General features: G+C 40.9%; 1 protein-coding gene across 6 annotated transcripts in view; it reads left to right on the plus strand.

Moving 5' to 3' along the window:
• ppfibp2b (PPFIA binding protein 2b) overlaps positions 1-22,328 on the plus strand; it is an 88,165-nt gene that overhangs the window by 52,263 nt on the left and 13,574 nt on the right. For 3 of the 6 annotated variants that reach the window (XM_031738304.2, XM_039615709.1, XM_031738305.2), the window contains 5 exons: positions 1,354-1,467; positions 9,126-9,275; positions 16,680-16,907; positions 17,818-17,910; positions 21,199-21,310. In XM_031738304.2, coding sequence (XP_031594164.2) covers positions 1,354-1,467; positions 9,126-9,275; positions 16,680-16,907; positions 17,818-17,910; positions 21,199-21,310 — 697 coding nt within the window. Of the gene's footprint in view, positions 1-242; positions 402-1,291; positions 1,468-9,125; positions 9,276-16,679; positions 16,908-17,817; positions 17,911-21,198; positions 21,311-22,328 lie in introns of those variants that run through there. The other 3 variants (XM_039615712.1, XM_031738306.2, XM_039615711.1) reach the window with 3 other exon arrangements.

The raw sequence follows: 22,328 nt of genomic DNA on the forward strand, positions 1-22,328 counted from the left end.
GCGAGTGGATGATTTTTTTTTTGACGATAAGTGCACCACCCGTCTGGACAACCCCGGTTTGTAAAGTTGTCACAAAGTCCACATCTCGTTCCTTACCACCACCACCCGCACACCTACTTCTTACACATTCCTCAACTGACACTGCCCGTGATTGGTTGATATCCAAGTTAACCGGGGCTTGTTTTTACTGACTGGAGATTTAATTGGCTGTGGACAGTTTGCCCCTCCGTAGTGCCTTCCTGCCTTTTCACCTGCCTCTACTTTAAGACTGCTTATGTGAAGCTTTATCTTGCTTCAGCGTGTGCTAGTATAGACACACTCTGTGGTTAGTAACTAACTTCCTTCTAGCTTTGTCGAGAGCATTCACCTCTATTTGTGTGTGTGTGGCTCAGAGGAAGGAGGTAAGGGGTATTTTTAACTTTCTCTTTAGCATTTGGAGTTTATACAGTCATGTCAAGATCACTCCGTGTTGTTTCTTTACTTTACTTACTTCATGTTTGTGTCATGTTTGTCAAGCGTTAGTGGTATCCATGTTTTGGGTGCGAAACCTAACACAAGGCTCTTAGACGTGACTCATTCAGATACTTGTTCATTCATTTACTCACTTGTTCATGGTTCATCAGTGCTAGGCAGGCCAGGTTTAGCAGACCAGTCCCTCTGTAGTAACACATGTTCATGTTCTGTTAGCGGTTACAAGTGTCAAGCCAAAAACTTGACAAAATATTCCTCTGTGCCAGAGCAATGTGCGACAGGACGTGGCTGCAGGGGTAAAAATCAGAGAAACTGAAGTGACAGAGAGTCAGCTGCTGTCAGATGGATTTGGCATCGTTTAGGTGAACAGGAGGGATCTTCGAGTGTGTGTGTGTGGGTGCACGTTTGGCAGAAGGTGAATGGGTTGTCAGAGAGATTATAGTAAGTGTGCAATACATTCCTAGGTGACAGACTGCTGAGTAAATGTGTGTGTGTTGGTTTGGAGTTGAAGTATGTGGTGATGTGTTCTTTTATGTGGACTGAAAGAAGAAAAACGTAAACATAAACCAAAAGCTGCAGACTGTTGAACATGTAGGGTAGACTCAAACTGAAAATATTTGTCTATCAAGGGTATTAGTACTATGATATAGTGTATATATAGCATATTATATAGCACTATAGTATTAGTAGTAATGTAACAACGTTCTCTCTCCCATAAAAACTTGTATAAGTGGCTAAAATCAAGTATCCGGTGTAGCAGAAACAATGTTTACCAACTAAAACTCCTGCATATTCCTATCTATTTTTTCCTTATCTTAAGCGTGTGATCAGCCAGCGCTCTCTGAGGACGGTGTAATACAGTATGACTGTGTCACCCACCAGGTGAGCGTTCTGACCGACCAGGTGGAGGCCCAGGGAGAGAAGATCAGAGACCTAGAAAGTTCTTTGGAGGAACACCGCCAGAAACTGGCCTCCACTGAAGAAATGCTCCAACAGGTAAAGCACGTGTATTTATAAACCTGTCACAGAAAAATGTTGAACAGATGAAATATTATTGTTTGCATATTGCTTGATCACCCTGGAGGGATAATCGGCAATTCTGATGCTACAATACAAACAATATGGCAAGAAAATGGCATTTGTAGTAATAGACTCCTCATAAAAGGTGGACATGGCCTTTGTGGTTTCTGGATGTCAGTGTTAGCATTTTGGCTAACACTGAGGCTCAACTAAAGGCAGCAAGCTTGGCTAGCAGAGAGTGAAATCATCTGTAAAATTTAGATTTCGCCACTAAATTTGGGACTTTTAACCAGGGAGCCAGTGGTAATGGTGACTCACTTTGTGGAACTAGCCTCAATTTGATTTTAGATGAACTGCAGTTTGTTTGGTCGTTTGTACTAGTTTAATTTCAATCAATTAAGAAAGCTGTTTTAACCCCCGTATATAAAATGTATTGCTTAAACAGTATTTACACAGGCTCTCTACGGAGGGCCGCAGCTGTTTGTTATCAGTGCAAACTGCATCAGCCTAAAGAAGAGAGGGTATTATATTTAAAACATTAAATATGGTCTCCAGTGGTGCCCAGTCATATTGTAACTGAAAATGAAACTATAACAGAGGTCAGACTTATTAAGTTGACCTTGTTTTCACTTGGCGTGTCTGGTTTTTTTTTTCCGTTAGAGCAAATACCAAGTCGCTGACTTCAGGTGATAGCAGCGAGTTATCCAACAGGATGTTCAGAGTGACTAAAGTGCAGGAGTGAGTTGTTACTGTAAATGAATAAATAAAGGAGTGGCGCAGTGTTTTATTGAGGGTTCCAGTTTGATTTTATGCTCGCTGGCCTCCTTTGACTCTGTCCCTGTTTAGCTGTGTGGTGGGTATTACACAGACATCAAAACAACTAGATTTTAAAGGGTCAAAGCTCGAAGTTACTCAGTGTTCAGTGAGATGTAATGAGATTAGACAGAGTTTACTCTTACAGTAGAGTGAGTTTGAAGGTGACCTTTTTAGATAAAGGATGTAAAATGTTCTGCTACCAGCTATGTCCCATTCATTGGTTTTAATGCACTAATGTTGACTTTCCATTAATGCAACTGCCGTCGGCCCTGGAGGGATGAGAATAAGTCAAAACATAGAAATAAAGCCCAGATTTCAGCAGCAGATACACGAAACTGAAAAAAAAGGTTTCCATAAACTTAGTTTCTAAAACATTAGCAGCGGTAAAATCATGTGTGTTTCAAAAGCATTACTGAAAGATGCTGACAGAAAATGGGCCAGTCTGATTAATTAAATATACCTTTCATTACAACATCTGGTAAACTGTGAGTACATTTATAACATAGGTTAATAACAAAGGGATATATTTGGAAACCGGCAGAGCATTGAAGGTCTGTTTAAACTGCACTAAGAGCAAGTGAATAAAAGAAGAATACACTTTGAATTGATCAAAGCCTTTGTGTCGGTACAATGTGGCCTATGAGTTATCAAAGATTTATTTTTAACATCAAAGCAATTTTCATATAACTTCTATATAATCTATCTCTCTATATGTGTACAATACTTTGTCCTTAACTGAAAAAAAATTGTCAAAGCATCAAGCCTTTGGGGTTTTTTGAATATGAAAATTAATATCAAATACATACTATATTAATCCTGGGTGAAGATCTCAGTAACATGTTGCAAAATGTGTGCAAGGCGAACAGAAGAAACAACTGAATCTGTATTATTTTATAGTTTTGTTGTCTTCATTATCATTCCAAACTGTAGGAAACAGATAAATACAAGTAAATACTAACTCATGTGCATCAACGTCTGTCCTTACTGAAAATCCCATTAGTATGCGCTCATTAGCACTTTAAGGCACTGCTGGACAATAATTGTAGAGCAAAGTGCAGTAAATGGAAAGTTTATTCAGCCGGCCAGTCTTTGGATTTCTCTACTGCTGTCCACAGTAGGTCATAATTCTGCTAGAGTAGATGTAAAGTAAAGAATGTGAAGCAGAGTCTTCTAGTCGTTTCAGTTGTTTTGGTTGCCGTCACCAGTGAGGCAAGCTCGTGAGCTCTGCCAAGCTGGACACAACAAGACTGCAGCTCTGTGCATCACAGAATCAGGCTTCTGTTTAGACTCCTCAACAGGCTCTTTGTCCTCCTCGCTGTCAGCACAGAGGATAAAAAGGCCACAGCCCCAAAATAAATACCCCGCTGCGGCCGTGACGTTTTTCTCCCTCATCCAGCCACCCTTTGTTATCTATTAGTTATTGCTGTTGATGTTTTTTCAAGTGATCTAAACCAGTTTTAGGTAAAAACACAGAAGGAATAAAGCATTTCTCTCTTTTTTTTAAACAAATCTCTGCTGCTACTGGTCTTCTTTTTGGTTTGTGACTTGACGTTTGTGGTTTTTCCTGGTTTTAGCTGCACTGATCTGCAGCTGTCGTCCTGGTTTGTGGTTGTTTGTTAGTAGCTGCGAGTGGTTCCCTTTTACAGTTTACGACCGCTGCTCAAATAGTTAATCCGATATGAGATGTTTGGTTTGCAGAGATGAGGGCTGAGTGAGGAGAAAGATAACCGTGGACCGGTGTTTTCAGTTTCTATCTCGTCTGTTGTGTCTGTTGAATTTTATTATCCTTCAGTTATGTGCCTCCTAAATCTTCTCCATGCATAATTACAGGGCATGTTTGAAGGATTTAAAAGGTGGCAAACACGTCTGCTTCTGCAGTGTCTGCATCACCGAGAGTGTTAATACACAAGTATGAGTACGCTGGTTTGGATCATACCAAGGCTGTGACACATGATAAATTCATCTTCTGATTTCTGCGGGTTTATGTTTTCACATAAAATCACATTTATATTTTAATGCTTTCATTAGCAAAAGTGGGAAAAAAAACAAAATGAAGATTTTGAAAAACAAAATATCAGCAAAGCTGAGGATTGTTGGAAGCTAAGTTAGTTGACTTAAGTCAGGGGTGTCCATCTCCAGGCCTCGAGGGCCGGTGTCCTGCAGGTTTTAGATGTGTCCTTGATCCAACACAGCTGATTTAAACGGCTAAGTTACCTCCTCAACATGTCTTGAAGTTCTCCAGAGATTGGTAATGAACTAATCATTTGGTTCAGGTGTGTAGACTCAGGGTGAGATCTAAAACCTGCAGGACACTGGCCCTCGAGGCCTGGAGTTGGACACCCCTGACTTAAGGACTCTCCACAGATGTTTGAAGCTTAGATTATTCCCAGAAAATGGAAAAAGTGAGGTGCAGCACCTTCAAGTGGACAATCAGCATGAAGCTGAAAAACAAAAAGTTGTACAGGGGTAGAAGGACACCTGAAAACGCGTACTGTGAAATTAAGGGACTTCACACTGCAGCACATTGCAAACATGAGAGCCTCCGTTAACAGACGTCAGCTGGGTGTGGAGATGGATGCTGTACGTCTGATTCTGTGTAGAGTATTCGCAGGATAGTATTCACATGAGCAAACACAAACAAATTGTGTGTCTGTGTGTGAGTGAGAGAGACAAGCGACAGGCGAACAAGAGTTTATCCAGCCATGCAGCATTATGTGTCAGCGCTGCAGGGCTGCTGTTTGCTGTGGGAACCACAACTAATCTAATAAGAAATAGCCCTCAGGACACAGACACAGACACACACACACACACACACACACACACACACACCACAGGGTGCAGAGTTCTCATGCTGGAGGGGATCCACCCACACATGTAGTCATACTGTGACTACATGTCCTACAGTTCCTTTATTTAGACATAAAAATTACTGTACTGAGACATTTCTGTCTACACGGCTTACACTGTTGTAGTTACACAGTATCCTAAACAACATACAAGACAAGTGTAACACACATAAACATTCATGGGCCATTATGTTTTAATATTTTGCCATGTTCATTAAAAAAAGTAATTGACTCAACAGCAGACGTCATTCACTATCCTCATTATTCTCATTATCATTGTTATAGAAAAAAATATCAACAGCCCAGCAATTTCCCAGCAGTTTTGGTTTCCCTGCACTCTCCCACTGATGTTTCTTTATTTTATGCGTTTTTGGCCAAGACAAAAAGGTGGAGGTCTGTGGCAACCAGAGATTGAGAAATATCAATAATATAATAATAAAATAATAAAATTTTGCAACGTGTAGTGATGATGATTGCCACATCCTACCTACAGTTATGGGAATGGCTTGAATCAAATAAGAACCACTGAGGCTGAGGATCCTGAAAGTGCCAAAATTGCTGTTGGCACTTGAGGTTGGCTTTAAAGGTCACGCTTGAGTTTTCCTTCTGTGGTGAATCTAAGCAGAGCCTTGAACCTACTCAAAGCCGAAGCCATGCCAGCATTTATGCCAGTGCAGGCTGCGTCAACGGCAACGTCCAGTTGCATGTCTGAGGAGGCCTTTTGGATACTGTCTGTGTTGTACTTTTAGCTGCTTCTTTATTTCCCAAGGGGTTGCTGTAGTGGCTGTGTCCAGATTTTTAAATCAGAGCAGATTTTACACAGGATACTCCTCTTGACGCAACCATCCAATTTATCTGGGCTTTGGATCGGGACTAGGAGTACACTGGATTGTCACCCCCTTGAGGTTTAGTTAGTGTCTCCTCCGGGTCTTGAGCCGGGGATCTTTCATGTAAAAAATAAATGTGTAACATTTGGGTAGGTTTAAGGTTAGCCTAAACAGCTGACTGCTTTGATTAACAGCTATGCCAGCACGAAGAGTCATAGCTAATTTTGGTCAGGCCTCATTTCAGCTAACTGTAGTCACTGAACTGAGCCTTTCCACTGTGTTAGTAATCTTTTTCTGCCATTTGGGACCATGTTGCACAGAATGCCCAGTGAATTTGTGCTTTGCCTTTTGGTGAGTGAAATGAGGATATTTTTATATATCTTTTTATTGCACCTCTACATTTTATGGATGCAACATGAAAACCAGCTTATAACTTAGATCTCAACATTCTCGTCCAAATATGGTCACGTCTGAGTCAAAAAAGCTCACCTGCCTGAAGTGAAGACCTCATATCTCCATAACCTTTTGGCATGTCAACACATAGTGGAAAAATATATAAAATAAAATGTTACTAGGTCTAAAGCGCCTGATGTGACTTTTTACAGGAGAGCGAGCAAAGGTGCTCAAACAGACCTAAAACTGACGTGTTAAAATCAGAAGCAGTGCATATTTGAAAGGGGCTGAGAGTAGATGACTACTTATGACATGACATAAAATGACGGGGTAAATATATAAGAAGATTACCTATGCACCAGAGCCTACTGTGACATATAAAGGACAGCATGCTAGTTACACCGAGGCAAAGGGAAGTTCACAGGCAAAAACAGTGTTACAGTACCAAACTTCTACTTCTGTGATTTCATTGGGTGTTTAATTTTTAAACAAATACATAGTCTATACTTCAAGTTCTCCTCCATAGTCGTGCCATGTTTAACTCTGGAGATGAGCGCAGCCTCTTTAAAGGGATCTATAAATTCTGTGGAGCATATGATAATTAGTCACATGCACGGCACGGCCTCATTATTAAAGGAAAGCAAATGTCAGGCAGCTGAGCCGTGGGCCCTGACCACAGCGTGTGGATGAATTACCTCTAAATATTGCGGCTTATCCCTCTGTAAGTGACACTGGTGTTAGATTGCAAACTGACAGTCAGCTGCCATAACTAAAGAGATTTTCTAAATATCTGTGTGTGTGTGTGTGTGTGTGTGTGTGGCTGCTGAGCTGGAGTGATTATGGGGTTTAGTTGTCCGTTTGCGTGGCTGCGGTGTTGACACAGTTTGCTTACTATGTGATGTTTCCGTTTAGGCAGTGTGGTAAAAGCGAGGTAGCAAGAAATTCCTTGTCTGACATTTAATGGACTGTAATCTACTTTATTTGACCGCTCACAAGTCATTGAATTTCTGTCTTAAATATATGTTATTTAAAATAGGCTCATGTGAGAAGTGTGTGGCTGTAATTCTAAAAAAATCATCAGCATCTTTTTTATTGAATTTGATTTATTTGGCATTTAGAAAATGTGCACACACAAATGACAAAATAGAGAAGCAATAAAATGATTCTGATTGTTGTTCTGCTCCAAAACCATCTCAAAAAAGTTTTGCAATAATAATACACTTTGTTTATATAGTGCAACTATAAGGCTACAAGATGCTTCACAAGACAAGATAGTCACGGTAAAACAAATAGTAATAAAATGTTTGAGAAACGTTTAAAGGTTACACAAAACTGGGAGGGAAAGCACAAGACAGTTAAAAGCAGAACAAAGAAAATGAAGAATTACAAAGAAGTTCAGTAAAAGCAAACAAAAATAATCAGAGGCTCATGAAACATAAGTGACAACATAAAAGTAGCTTGATTTGGAGGCATTGAGAAAGTCTGCTTATCCGATGTCTCTACGAGAGATTTAAAACAAGAGTGTGAGTATTAAAAACTATTAAACAGCAGAAAATTTATGTTTACAGCCTCAGTTTACACTTCATCACAGCTCTCTGCTTTCTCGGTAAAAGACTTTCAGTACCTACTGCTGACTATGACTAAAGAAAATATGACTACCTCTTACAGCAAAAACATTTCTGTTAAAGCAGCAACTTCTGCGGGAAAATCACTTCCCATAACAAAGCGGTTAAGTTACACTGACTCACTGATTTGGGTTTCGTTACTTTGCTGACTGAAGGACTGGACTAGAAAGAGGTGAACTGTTGCGAGCCTTCATTCAGTTAGTTCATTTTCAGATTTGTTTGTGCTCTTCCTAAAGCTCCCACTCCTCTTTGTGTCCTGCGTTTTGACTCGCACATGTGTGACTACAGGGCATAGCTGGTCTGATCGAGTGCTCTGCTTTAACTGGACAAGCGGAGTCCTGCATATATCAACGACAATTGTCCTGTTTAGCAAAGTTAAAAGTAACAGGGATATGGCAGCTTTAGCCACTGCCATTCAACACCATTGCTCCAGAACCAAACCTCCAGGAATCATATAAAGTTGTAATTGTTAAATTTTTCCACAGTTATTGTTATATTATCGTGAGTGGGGGCCACACTTGAATTGGCAGCCCTAGTTTTTATATGTCCCAATTTTTTTTTCCTCATTAAGCTTTTTAAACTAGTGCACAAAAAGCTTGTAAGTTCATATTTGGTCTGTTTGGGTTTCTTTTTCTTCCCATTTCTTTCTAAATGTTTCATACTAAACAAGTATGGAGCAAGAAGATAGACGTCAAAGGCTTAATCAGCAATCCAGGTCAACTGTAGTTTGAGTTTAGAAAGGAGGAAGTGGAATTTAAAGGAGTTTAGATGAGGAATTGAAAGCAACAGAGTTTTGTGTAAGTCAGAAAACGTTCCTTCATGTCCAGTGGAGTGCTGTTTTTCTTTCTCTCTCTTTTTTAGATGCTCTTTCTTTTTCTCTCTCTCATACCAAAGAAGGGATATATTAATAGAGTCTCTAGCACGCTCGTGTGTGTGTGTATATATTTAGCTTTGTGGGGTCTGGGCCCCAACCACTCTGCTCTGTTAGTGTGGGAACAACAACACGCTGAGTGGAGTAGCCTGCTTAGTCTCACTACACCGATCTCCAAAATCTGCTCTAGTTTGTGTAAGTTGCGTGTTTGCTTCCCATGCATCTGACTTAGACGGTGCACGTGTGATTCTCCCAGGAGCTGATGAGCAGGACCTCGCTAGAAACTCAGAAGCTGGATCTGATGGATGAGGTGTCCTTTCTCAAACTGAAGCTGGTCAGCATGGAGGAGACGCAAACCAACTCACACCCGCAGGATTCGACAGACACAAAGCAGAACAAAGCTGAGGTACGGAAAGTCAACAAACATGCTTTCAAACTCATTCAGCGAGATGTGAAAGTCTTTGATCTAGAAATGAAAAATTTGTATAATGTCTGTGTTTAATGGGCTATAAGCCAAGATCCCTGCCACACTTGCCTGAGTGGAAGTTTTTCCTTCTGTGTACATATTGATGTATTATAGGGTTAAATAACAGGAGGATGAACATTTTCCTTTGCACATAGTTAATCCTGCTTTTGATTGGGAAATAAACCATTATCTAATTTTAGGGCACAGATTAAGAGTATTATTTTAACTTACTTGCTGGTATTAAACAGTTATTGGTACTTTGATTATGCACATTGATTTTCAGGTACTTCATCAGGTGGAAAGGCCAGATACCGACTGTCTCATACTTTTCATCTTGCCCAACTCTAAAACTTCGTAATGCCACATCAGAATATGTGATATTAGCGTCTTGAATAATAGCAACTGTCATTAACTGTTCAGCTGCGTTTGCCTGGATGATCCTTCACTACATTTCTGTTAGTTTGGGCTATTTGTCAGCTGTAAAGAGCAACCAGTGGACCAAAAACATCATCGCTGGTATGATCAGGTCTGCAGCCACCGCTTGAATGAAATCATCTTTAAAATGCACATCAATAGACAATACAACAGTTTTTTTCCACTGTTGTTAAAATAAAGCTTAATAATCTTTATTCCGTATGTTCCATGAGAGGTTATTTAGGGACACGCATCCTGTGGTACTGCTCTTGGGAAGTTCAGACATGATGTCTAAGGATGTGTGTAAGCTGTTTGTCTAGTTTTATTGTGTTTTTTGTCTCCAAGCCAGGAGGGAACATGAACATTCACCAGGGGCTACTGCTGTCACAGTAGAAAGGCACAGATTGGGGGGGAGGGGATTGTTATTGTGTAATATGTGTTTGCTATATTTTGGCTTACAGATATAACGGTAACTACAACGTCTGCTTTTTAACTCTTTCTGCAACTTTGGAATTTGCGTCTGTGCTTGTTGTCCAATTTTGCCTCTCTCATCCGAGCCTTTTGTAAAGAAGGAAAACAAATGTTAGTGTGTGTATTAAACCGTGAGGCACTGATTCCTCCCATCTCCTGTCTGTGAGACCTCACCTGGTGGCAGATGATCCCACTAAAGAGGAGTGTGATTGGTGGAATGTGTGTTTGATGCTAACCGGGTCTATTCACAGGGCTCTTATCAGCCTCAGAGTTGTAAGTGCATTATTGTACAGGCAACGGCTAATTCACACAAGGCACAGTCTGTACATGAAACCTTGCACACTTGTCTGTTGGAAATTTATGCAAATTAGTACAGATTTCGTAAGGCAATCTCACATTTGCTTATTCTGAGAATCAGTTACAGACCTCTCGCTATCTTGCTAAAAAAAAAAAAAATCCTTTCAATTGCTGAAGTTTCATGGTAACGGTTAAACTTTTTACCGCTTGCATAGTTTGTCTTTAAGCCATGTGTAACAAAAAGAAAAAACGTTACAGCTTTCTCTAGAAACTCTCATGTTGACTCTCGTTTCCACAGCAGCAGCCTGCTGTTACTTTTGTTGTTTTTCAGGTTTGGTTTTCCCACTAAACCAGTGAAAAAGTCACACAAACAGGATTTTCCCACAGTTTTTGTCCCACATTTAAATGGAAATCGTAGAGGCCAAATGAAGAATCTGTCCTGCGATCCTGAAATATCTGTCACCCAGATAATAACCAGGCAGATGGTGAAAACATGCCCACCCTCCGGCCAACTTGACTGGCATAGGTAATGATGAAATGTGTCTGGATGGGGTACAAACTTCATTGGTGAGGCTCTGAAACAAGCCAGAACACATCAAACAGTATTTCCAGAGAGTTTAAGCACCACCCTGTTCACATCCTGCAAAGAGACAGCGGAGCAGTTTTTGTTTTTGATCGGGGACTTTAGAAATAATTCACTGAAACTGTGAAAAAACACCTGAAACTCATGAGCCTCACTAATATCTGGTGCACCTAAAGCCCTCCCACCTTTTGAAATCAAGAAATCAATAACTCTAGTAAGGCCATCGTGACTTTTACAGAAAAGTGACCACCTTCCATTTAAGTAGTGTGAGCTCATTGTCATGTTCAAGAAACCAGTTTAATATGATCTGATCTGTGTCATGGAATATTACACAGAGAATAACATTAGAATATGAGTACACTGTGGTTATATAGGGATGGACTTGGTCACCAACAGTACTCAGGTAGGCGATGGCATTTAAGTGAGTGTGTCATAGTGCGTCATTAAAATATCCCCCACACTTTTACACCACCAGCAGCCTGAACTGTTGATGTAAGCCAGAATGAATGTTGCGGCAGAAAACGCATCAGACCAGGCAGCATTTTTCCAATCCTCTCCAACTTCGGTGAGCCCATTTAAACTGTAGCCTCAGTTTTTTTTTTCTAGCTGAAAGGTGTGGAACCTGGTGTAGTCTTCTGCTGCTGTAGTTCCTCTGCTTCAAGCTTTGACGTGTTGCGTGTTGAGAGGCGCTCTTAAACCTTGGTTGTAAGGAATGGTCATTCGAGTTACTGTTGCCATCTCATCATCTCAAAGCAGCTGCTCATGTCTGACCTCTTGCATCAACAAGTTTTTTTCTCACAGATAACTGTCACTCACTGGGTATCTTCAGTTTTTTGGACCATTCTCTGTAAACCATAGAGATGGTTATGAAGGAAAATGCCAGTAGATCAGCAGCCGCTGAAATACACCAACAACCATGCAGGTCCTCAGTTTTAACTTCAGCAGGTCATCTTGACTATGCATGCACGCCTAAATGCATTGAGTTGGTGCCATTTGATTTACTGATTAGCTATTTTGATTAGCAACCACTTGAACTGGTGTACCCAATGAAGTGGCCAATGAGTGTAGGTGAAAACGACTGCTCAGCTCAGCAACGGGTTTGGGCCTCGGTGAAGGTGAGAGTTACATTAGGACGTTGTTTCCCTCACTGACAGAACACACAAAAACGATGCACACATACACGCATTCCAACCAAGTCCGGCTGAGCAGCCTTTGCTTGTCTTCACTAGTTTCTTTGTTTGGACCTTGTTCATTGTGACACCCAGCTGCTTCCCACTGGCACAAACGGATACTAAGGCTGCTCATGTGGTTTTGCTGTGTGTGTGTGTGTGTGTGTGTGTGTGTGTGTGTGTGTGTGTGTGTGTGTGTGTGTGTGTGTGTGTGTGTGTGTGTGTAAAGCTATCACAAGCCATCCAGGGCCATGCTCTGATAGAATAAACACGATACAGCATTTTTGACACGCAGGGGCCCATACTCTGCAACCGCACATGGATGGAGTGAGATAAGCATCGGCGGAAGCAGACAGAGGGGAGGAGATAGTGAGGGGAACAGATGAAAAGAGAGAGGACAGAGAAAAAAGAAGGAACAGACGGCCGATATGCAAAAAGTGACAGGATGTAGTTTGAAATATTGTTTTCTGACCTGTAAGGTGCACATTAACTGAACGTGCATGATAGCCACACTGCAAATCCTGCAGGACGTGACTGCCAGCGATGTCTGATTCTGTGAGAAAACCAAGTGTGAGCTGACTTTGCTTCTTGTGCAAAGCTCACATTCACTCAAAAACAAGAAGAAAATTTGCCTTAGCAGGAAACTTTTTTATTCAGTCAGGAAGCCACATTCTGTCAATAAATCCTGGCAGCTGTTCAGTATTTCAGATATCATTTCAGGTACAGTGAACCTGAGTTTAGTGTACCTGACATGATCCTCATTTCATAAGAAAGCTGCCTGCAAACTCTGATATGATAGATTGAAGCTAAACTCTTGACGATGAAAATTACAACATCTCGGCTCTTTCTACTCACGTCATGCTAGCTGCACCACTTTGGCTACGTTCACACTGCAGGTCTTAATGCTCAATTCCGATTTTTTGATCAAATCCAATTTTTTTGTCTGCTTGTTCACACTACAAATAAAATGCGACAGCAAACACCCTCTAGTGTGAACGCTCAAAGCGGCCCGCATGCGCAAAAGAAGATGTCACACACAACACGCTCTGTTTAGACCCAGAGCAAACAATATTGTTTGACTGATGGCCCTTAATATAAAGACTTCGGACTTTATGTTTCCAGATTTTTGCTTTAAATTATTGTGTTATTTACATAATAATGTAGATAACCTAATAATGATCCTTATTGCAGTTTTAGAGGAGCGGTGCTTCAAAGGATCGTTGCAGATTTCTGTCAGAATCTGCAGATTATACAGTACAAATAAAATGTTAACGTTGTCTTCCCAACAGTTTCACTGACATCTACACTGGATGGCCAGGAAGCGTTCGCATTCGCTGATAATTGGCGTCTGTCTTGTGTCAGTGACGTAAAAGACGGATTTAATGCGACATGACCGTTCAAACAGCAGTCGCTTTCTAAAACATCGGATACGTATCGGATTCAGTACCACATACGAAAGTGACCCAGATCGGATTTGAAAATATCGGATTTGTGCCGTTCACACTGTCATACCAAGATCGGATACGGGTCGCATAGGGGCGAAAAAATCGGATTTGATGCGCTTTCGCCTGCAGTGTGAACGTAGCCTTTGTCTCACACTACTGTTAAATAGATGTTTAAAATGTTGGTTTAAAATAGTGATTTACAAAAGTTGCACTGTTAGCTTAGCACAGGTGGTCAGTTCATTTCAATATCCAGCACAAAAAATACCATAGCTTTTTTCAGCATTAAATACTGGTGCAATTAGCAGTAAATTGCATATCGCAGATGTTATTAAATCAGTTTGTGTGCTCCTAGAAATATATTTGCAGCAAGTTCCCATCTTTTACAAGCAATTTTGTCACTTCCTAGCATGTGGCTACTGTTAACCCAAGGCATCATGCCTGTACCTAACACAGTAGTTTTGGTGCTGAAATGTATCCAAAAAATCTATTTGGTTACATGCATGGGTTCATGTAGTCAGTGAGCTGGAACAATCCGGAACAGCATTTTGGCACCTTCAGTTAATGAGTCATTAAATCTGACAGGCAGATTAAACAAAACAGTGCAGGATATTATCAAGCAGTCCTTTTTTAGTAGGTTATATTGCAAGAATTGTAAAAAAGCAGCACAAACTTCAACAGGAATTGGGTGGCACTTATTCACTTTATCTAGTCTGTTTTTCAGGCTGCTTCAGGGATCATGAGGGTTATTCTCTCAGCTTGAGGCTCCACCACATAAATCTAACATCAGTCCTGTCAAAGAGCTGTTTTTATAAGTTGGTGCTGTCTTGGTTTAGTATTGGTTCAGTATTGAGATGCACACACATACTCACCAGAATCCAGCATGTCCGGTGTGCAGCTGAGGTGCTTTGCTTTGTTTACGTTATGATGGGGCTGACACCGGTCTGCATTTTTGTCAGCAAAGTCAGGATGTGTGTGTCTGTGTGTGTGGTTAGTAACAGCTGCGAGGCTCCGGTAGGCTGTCAGGAGGAATGGCAAGCATCCATTCTCAGCATTCCTCGGGGCCAAACACTTTCACCTCAGGAAACCACACCAACACCACACACAGGCTCGCTGCCATCTCACGAACACCTTCAAGTACTAAAGCAACCTCTTTTCAGGAACAAGATTCCCCTGAGCTGTGACATTTTCTTAGACCAACAGTTTGCTGAACTTTTAATGTATGTAAACAAAAAGTTAACAGTTAGCGACTTTGCTCTGTGGACCTTCATGTCTCTTGTTTATTGTACGCTCTGTTTTTTCCCCGTCTTTGCATCCTGTCTTGTTTTGTTTTATTGGTCTAAATTCTGGGTTACGGCTCTGTTTCTCATGCGACTAGACTTGGCTGGAGCTCAGGCATGTTATAATAACCCTGGTGCTCCGGGTGGGGTTATTACTTAAAATTATGCTTTACAAAATGATGCTTTAGAAGCCTGAAATGTGGATTTCATGTAGTTTAAAAACAGCCCTGCCTGCTGAGCTGCTTTTTAGAGAATCAATTGTGGACAAAATCAGAAATCAGTGACATGAGTATGTAAAATAGGCCAAGCAGCACAATGACAGAGACTGAAATCTTGGCAGTGAACCTAGTACAGCTTGTTCCTTTATATTTACAATATAGTATCATATTTATATTGTGCAAGACGTTGCCATGGAAACTATTCTAATGTCAGCAGAAGACAGATGTTAGCCCTGATCTGTTCCTCAGTGGATACGCTCGACATCTTCCATGGCCTGTTCTGTGACACCGGATTTAATTAATGAGACACTTTTAACGTTTAAGGTAATCTGATTTATTTTTTCCTAAATACAATTTCTTGTTTTAGTATTTGTTGCTATTGATTATTAGTGATACGGTGGTGAGTCTTTCTGATGTGACTGTAAACAGGATAAATGAAGCTTTTGGAACATCCAATCGTAATAACAACCACTAGCTTAACAGCCAGTACAATGCAAAATCACTAAGTACATCAGCATGACAGACTTGTTGGTCGAGCACTTTTGGAACGTCTAAAGTGTCATGGTCGTATCACAACGGGGCGTGTTGCGTTTGACCTTTCGATCTTTAATTCCTGTACAAAAGCCGGTTAGACCGGGAAAACCCTCTGAGACAAATTAGTGATTTGTGACCGCTGTCTTGATTTAATTGGACACGATGATTCATCCACTCAGTTGGAGCGCAGTTCGCCCAGACAATACAACCCATTCTTAACCACCCCACTCTAATTCTGGCTGACAGGAGGTGTTTGTCTGCTCACCGCTGCTCTCCAAACTCCACTAGACTTCCTGCTTTTTCCTCTGACCCCAGACTAACCTTAAGAATAAAGTGGTCGCTCCTTTCCTATCAGTGGTCACATTGAACCAGCAGGGAAGTGGTGCAGAAGCACTCGCACTGTACATGAGCACAGATCTGTTTTTCACACTATTTCAACAATGTAAGACGGTGAGGCATGATGCCTTGCCTGCATCTGTCTCCCACAATCTCACTGTTACAGCACTAATACAAGAGGAGGGCATTGCATAATGCAAAAGTATATAAAGAAGTTAAAGTTACTCTTAAGTTCCTTAGGGATGTTTTCAGTTGTTTGTCAGTGTGCTGAGGTTTAATGCACCTTCTTTTCTAGGATTCTAACATTTTCTCCAGTGAATTTAAGCATTTCTTTCTTCCTCTTCAAGTGTTTCTGTAAATCTTTGTGCTTTGTGAGTTTCACAAGATTTTTATGTGTTTTCTGAGTTTCTACAACAAATGGCCAACAGTGATCCAGATGTGGCATCAACCATTTTCCCTGTACTGACTGATTAACAAATAAGTTCATGTTTTATTCTCCTCTCCTCCTCTCAACTGACTTTCATTTATTCCTCTTTTCTTCTCCTCATCTCACCATTTCACCTCTTCTGCCACCCTTCATTTGTCTTCCAACCCTCCCAGTGTGTGGTAAATCTCATCAGTGAGCTCCAGGAGCAGATGTGCAGGTTTCAGGAGGAGATCAGCACTCGCATTCAGGAGAAACGGGCCCTGGAGGAGAAGGAGGCCCAGCAGGGGGAGCCAAGAGACGGCCAAGCCCAGGGCTACAGCCCTCAAGTTGGGTTGGTCGGCTTGGACCTGAGCCTGTCTGGCTCTGATGCCCGGCAGCACAATGGAGGAAAGACTGTTCACGTAGGGAGACTTGATGGATGAACTCATCTTACCCTCCTTCCCCATCATTTCTTCTCTTCTCTTCTTCCCTTTTAACCAGTCCACACACCACCCGGTATTTGGAATATTCCACAGAATCAAGCTAACAACCTCTCTTGTAGTGTCTGTATGTGTACTGCAGGATGTTGGGGTCACACTCTGCTCTGGTTCTTGCAGTGATTGAGGCTTTCGATTGGGTTTTCTAAATGCTTCCATACATTTGAGGAGTTATTTACCTAAAAAGCCTTCCAGCAGTATGACGTAGAGCGAACTCCTCAAGTATTTGAAACATTTGGAATGTATTTCAGCACCGATCAGGATGTTGTCTCTATAAATCCTTTCAAGCTTGCCTTTAGGACCAGAATTGTGTTTTGTATTAGATTTGATGTGGTTTCCTTGCATGACAGTGATTCCTCCACTAACAAAGTTTATATCTGTCGGCTTCCTAATACACTGACCAGGTGGATGGGTCATGTTACGGTCCCTATAACCATGCTGTCCAAAGTTTCCCCCAGATGGTGGCAGTGCGCAGCTGGCAGATGTGCGACCTGGAAGGCTTTCAGTAGTGTTCTGGGTTTCCTGGTTGTTAACTGCACGTTGTGGTGTCTGTTTCAGGAGGATCGTGTTTCCTTTATTAACCACTGTACTGTCTGGCCCTGGGGACCTTTATAACTGCACTGAATGTGAACCTGATGTTTGAATACCCTCCCATTTATATGCTGGCATGCGTGCCCACTCATGTAGATGAACCTCGTGCTGATTGTGACATGTAGATGCAATTTATAACTTTTTTTGAGAATTGCTTGAAACATCAGAAAAGTTTCGTATTTGTGCACATGTATGTAAAGTGGTCCGGCTAACTAAAGAATGCTATGGTTTGGCTTTTCTGCAGGATTTGCAACAAGAAGTTAAGCAGCTGAAGAGCAAAGTGGATGAGTTGGAGGGAGAGAAGAGCCAGTATGAGAGGAAATTAAGAGCCACCAAGGTACTTGTTAAAGCACACAGAGCAGTGTAAAATGCAGTTTACATGCACCTACATGTCCTTAAAATCTGTTTGTAGAAGCTGGGATGTGTGTAACATGTACAAAAAGCATATCAAATGTTGAAACGGAGAAATCTTATTATATGTGCTTTTTTTTGAATATGAAGACTTAAAAATGTGTTTCACTACTGCTGGAAAACATGTAAATTGTGGTTTGGCATTGTCTTCTGTGCGAAAGAAGTTCTCTCAATGTTACTCCAAAATCTGTAAACATCATTTAGTATTAGTGGCGTCTTCACAGATGTGCATTTCACTTGTCGTAGGGCCCAAAATTGCAACGTTTCATTGGTTTTTAGCCTTGTTACTTGGTCTAGAGGTGTTTCCAGAATCTCTGGATCTTTAAATATTATGATGTAATGCCCCGATACTTTGAACATCTCTAATCTTTTGTTGTTTTATGAAACTTTTACCCTTAAATTGTTGAACTCTTTGCCCACATAGTATTTTACAGAACAGTTAGTCCCTTACGAGTTTTTCTTCTGAACAGCTCGGCCTGTTTAAAATTTTTTTTTTAATATCCAACAACATCACTAATTGAGCTCATTAGTCTCTGAGATCTTCCATCTGGTATTTTTCTTGGCATTTCTTGAATTTAAGTTGAATTGCATTACCGGTGTGAAATTGTAGTGAGCGCATATACAGCACAGACAGAGTATTTTGACATTTGTTGTGTTTTTGCACTACTTTTATTAAAATGTAGGTCTTACTTTTTTGTTTGAGAGTTATTTTGTGTAGAATACAAAAGAATAAATAAAAAATAAATTAAAAAAATGGGACTTAATGAGCTCTGAAGTTTTCATTAGGGTGAGTTAATTTCTTTTGGACAAAGCCAGGCAGCTTGTTTTCCTTTTCTTCCAGACTTACATTAAACAAACCCAAACATTGCTCTAAGCTAATCTGACTAACTTCATATCATAGATGTGAGTGTGGTGTACACTTCTCATCAAACTCACCTGAAGAAGATTTACCAAAATGTGGAAACTGGCCCATGAAGTCACTGCAACCTGTATAAAGGACGGACTTCCTAATCTGATAATTGCACATATGAAAAAGGAAATAGAGCAGATGTAGACAAGAATGGATGCTGGATACTGTAACAGAATATAAAAGTAACAGCTGGCGTTACTGTGATGTTATACGTAAAAGTTAGATAATTTGATCAGACTGTCACCAGGTGAATTTCTCTAACCTTCATTCATCAGGAAGAAATAATCAGAGCTTCTGTGTTTCTCAGCAGCAGAGACGTGCAGGTTCATTTCCTTTGTTATGACAGAGTCTCTCTCTAACACATTGTCTGATATTGTTTAATCTGAAGGAGATCAAACTGCCATTGGTTTCTCTGTGCTTACAGTGCTTCCTTCCTCCTCTCTTCCTCTCCCTCCTTCACTATCCGTCTCCTTTCCTCTTCTCTACTAACCCCTCTCTGTGGCTTGCTCTCTTCACTTTTTTCCGCTCCACTTCTCTCTTCACATCCCTAAATCTCTCCCCGTCATTACTCTCTTCCTGTCCTCTCTCCCTCTCTAGCTCTCTATCTCTTACTCTCTCCATGTGTGTTACCAGTCGCTCATGACCCAGCTGTCCAGCCTCAAGCTGACTGTCGAGCACACACAGCTGGAGAAGCAGCATTGGGAGGAGCGCTGGCGCAGCGCACAGGTGCCTCCTCTTCCTCTTCTCCTGCCTCCTGCTCTTGCCGCTTGTCATCTCCCCGTGTTGGTTTCTTTCCTATGATTAGTGTTTCACCTCTTCTTTTCCACTTTTCTCGTCTTGCTCCTCCCCTTCTCGTGTTTTCTTTTTTACCTTATTTCTTTTCTTTCATTAGTTTCCTTAGTTGCATTTGTTTTTGTTGGTCTTGCAATAGCTGTGAAGCTCTGTCCTGTCCCTTTGAGCAGGAAGGGACGGGACAGAGAAACCTACACAATAAAAGCTCCTGGTTTTGATAAGGACAAGGTTTGTATTTTTGAAAGCAGAAACCAGTAGATTCCATCCTTTTACTTGTGGCTTTTTCTTTCCCGTTGTTGTGATTTTTAGTGTGTGTTTGCATGGATTTTGTGAATTTATATGATCCTATCAGTTCTGTGTGTTTGTGCGACCCTACTGTGTTCATATTGTGCACTAAGGATATAACATGATGGCTTCCACATATTCTCGCTTCAGCAGATTTCCTGGCTGGTGCCTTTCATTTTATTTTATATACTCTGTAATATTTGGAGCCTTCGAGACAAACACAGATCTGATGGCAGTAACAAAACCCTGCACATCTCTCAGTTATTCTCTGGCTTTTCCTGCTTCTTACCCTATTGTCGGTTTCATTTGCTTCTGGGTTTTATTGCAGAGCAGCTGCAGGCATTGTTAAGTTTGCACTTATAGCATGCCACCATACAATCTGTGCACACACCGACTGTCTGACATCTGTTTTCTTCAACTGTTGCCTCCACAGTATTTGTTAGCATTATGTGCAATTACCTTTTTTTTTCCTTTCTTTTTGTCTTAACTCAGGTTGTCAAAACATGTAAAGGCCTCAGAGCAGACACAAGCAAGTAGATTAAAAAACAGGGTCCACTTTATGAATTTTTGCAGATAGGAGTAAAGTTGTAATGGATAAAGAAAACATGGTTTGTATGCTATAAATTTGTTAAGAAGCGTTCCCCTAGCCAAGTGCAGTTTATGGCACGTCATCCTGGCCTCATTTTCAGCTGCTTGGGCACAATGCTGTAATGTCAGTCATGTTACAGTTAACAGCTGAGGGTGGAGAGTGTAGTACGTGTCGGAAATTGTGTTTTTTTGCCAGAAATACTTTATCGGGTAGATGCTTGAGTGGTGATGCAGTTTCATTAGATCATGTGGAGAAAGCTGTGGTAGAGTTTGTTTTAACAAAGTATTGTAAAAAAGTGAAATAGTGGGTTTGATTTAAAGCAGAAAACCTCAAAATAACTTGTGGCTACATGTGGCTTTCAGTGCTTGTTTCGTCTTTCCGTTGTGTAGCTTTGTTTGAGAGAAGAAGGTTCTCAGTGCCAAACAATAATAGCAATAATAATGATAGTATAGAATAATGTCAGAATTCACAACATATGTGTTACTCTGATGGCTCATCAGTTGGCTGTTTGGTTTTAGAAATGATTCGCTTTTAAGAAAAATGATTTGTTTAGTTGCTTCACACTTACAGCTCACAGACATCCACTGACCTGGAAGATCGACCCAGTTCACAGACATCTACTCTGACTTCCTCCACAGGCAGAAATCTCAGAGCTGCAGCAGCTCCTGGCCTCCAAAGACGCTGAGATCGAGTGCCTACAGACCCAGCTGCTGGCCAGAGGCGGCAGCGCCAATGACAACGCAGAGAGAGGTACACTCAGCTGACAGTCTGACCAATCAAATCTGTCAGTGCAGATGTGTGCGAGAGGCAGCGATGTGCACGTCTGTCAACTCTGATTACTGTAACATCTAATCAACAGTTCCTCTCTCCTCTGCTCTTCACTTGGCTTGTTTTTTTTCACTCTTTGCTGCCCTCTGCTGTAGAGGAGGTGTATATCAAGCATCTGATTAACAAATGTAAGGCATTTCTGTTACTAATGGGGCTAATTTCTAACCAACCTCCTGGACAGCTGGAATTTTCTGTTTTGGTCATTCAGTGATATTTATTACTCAAATGTGAAACTTAAAACCAAACAGGGAACACTTTAAAGGTCGAGGCTAAGTAGTCTCTTCATCGGGAATGTGGATGTTTGGTTTGAGATTGGACCACAGCAAAGCTTCACTGTGTGTCTGTGATGGATGTGAGCCTGTACATCCTTTTAAATCAGAAAGGCACAGAGGAGTGTCAGGCTATGCAGCGTCCACTGTCCTGTGCAAACTTATTATACCACATCAAATCATCTTTATTTAACAGGAGTTCACCCAAAGTGCCTTACGGTTTGGGAAGAACACATAAACACACAAACACGCTGATAAATGCACAAAGTGAGGCATGTAAAAATAATAGATCTAAATCTGAGTAAATAGAACATAATGAGCACATTGAGAGGACTATAATATAAACATGTTATCTAAAGAAATTTGAAAAGAGAATGGGACAAGTAGTAGATAAAACTATATACCTGCAGTTTTCTGTAGCGTTGGAGGAGTCACCAGAGAGCGTTGCAATATCCTGACATTTTGTGCTTTGTTTTTCCTCCTGGCATTGTCATATTGCAGTTCATTAGAATTGCTTTCTTGTTGCCTTATAAATGCTGCTCTAAAGCCACCGATGACATGCATGTCATTTCAAAGCTGAGTCGTTTGAATAAACAAAAAAAATCCCATTTAGATAAGTTTCTGCATTTGAAAGGATGTTAAATGAAATCTGGTGCCGGCTTGTGTTTGTG

Source organism: Oreochromis aureus, linkage group 7 (assembly GCF_013358895.1).
Source record: "Oreochromis aureus strain Israel breed Guangdong linkage group 7, ZZ_aureus, whole genome shotgun sequence".
Classification (NCBI taxonomy): domain Eukaryota; kingdom Metazoa; phylum Chordata; class Actinopteri; order Cichliformes; family Cichlidae; genus Oreochromis; species Oreochromis aureus.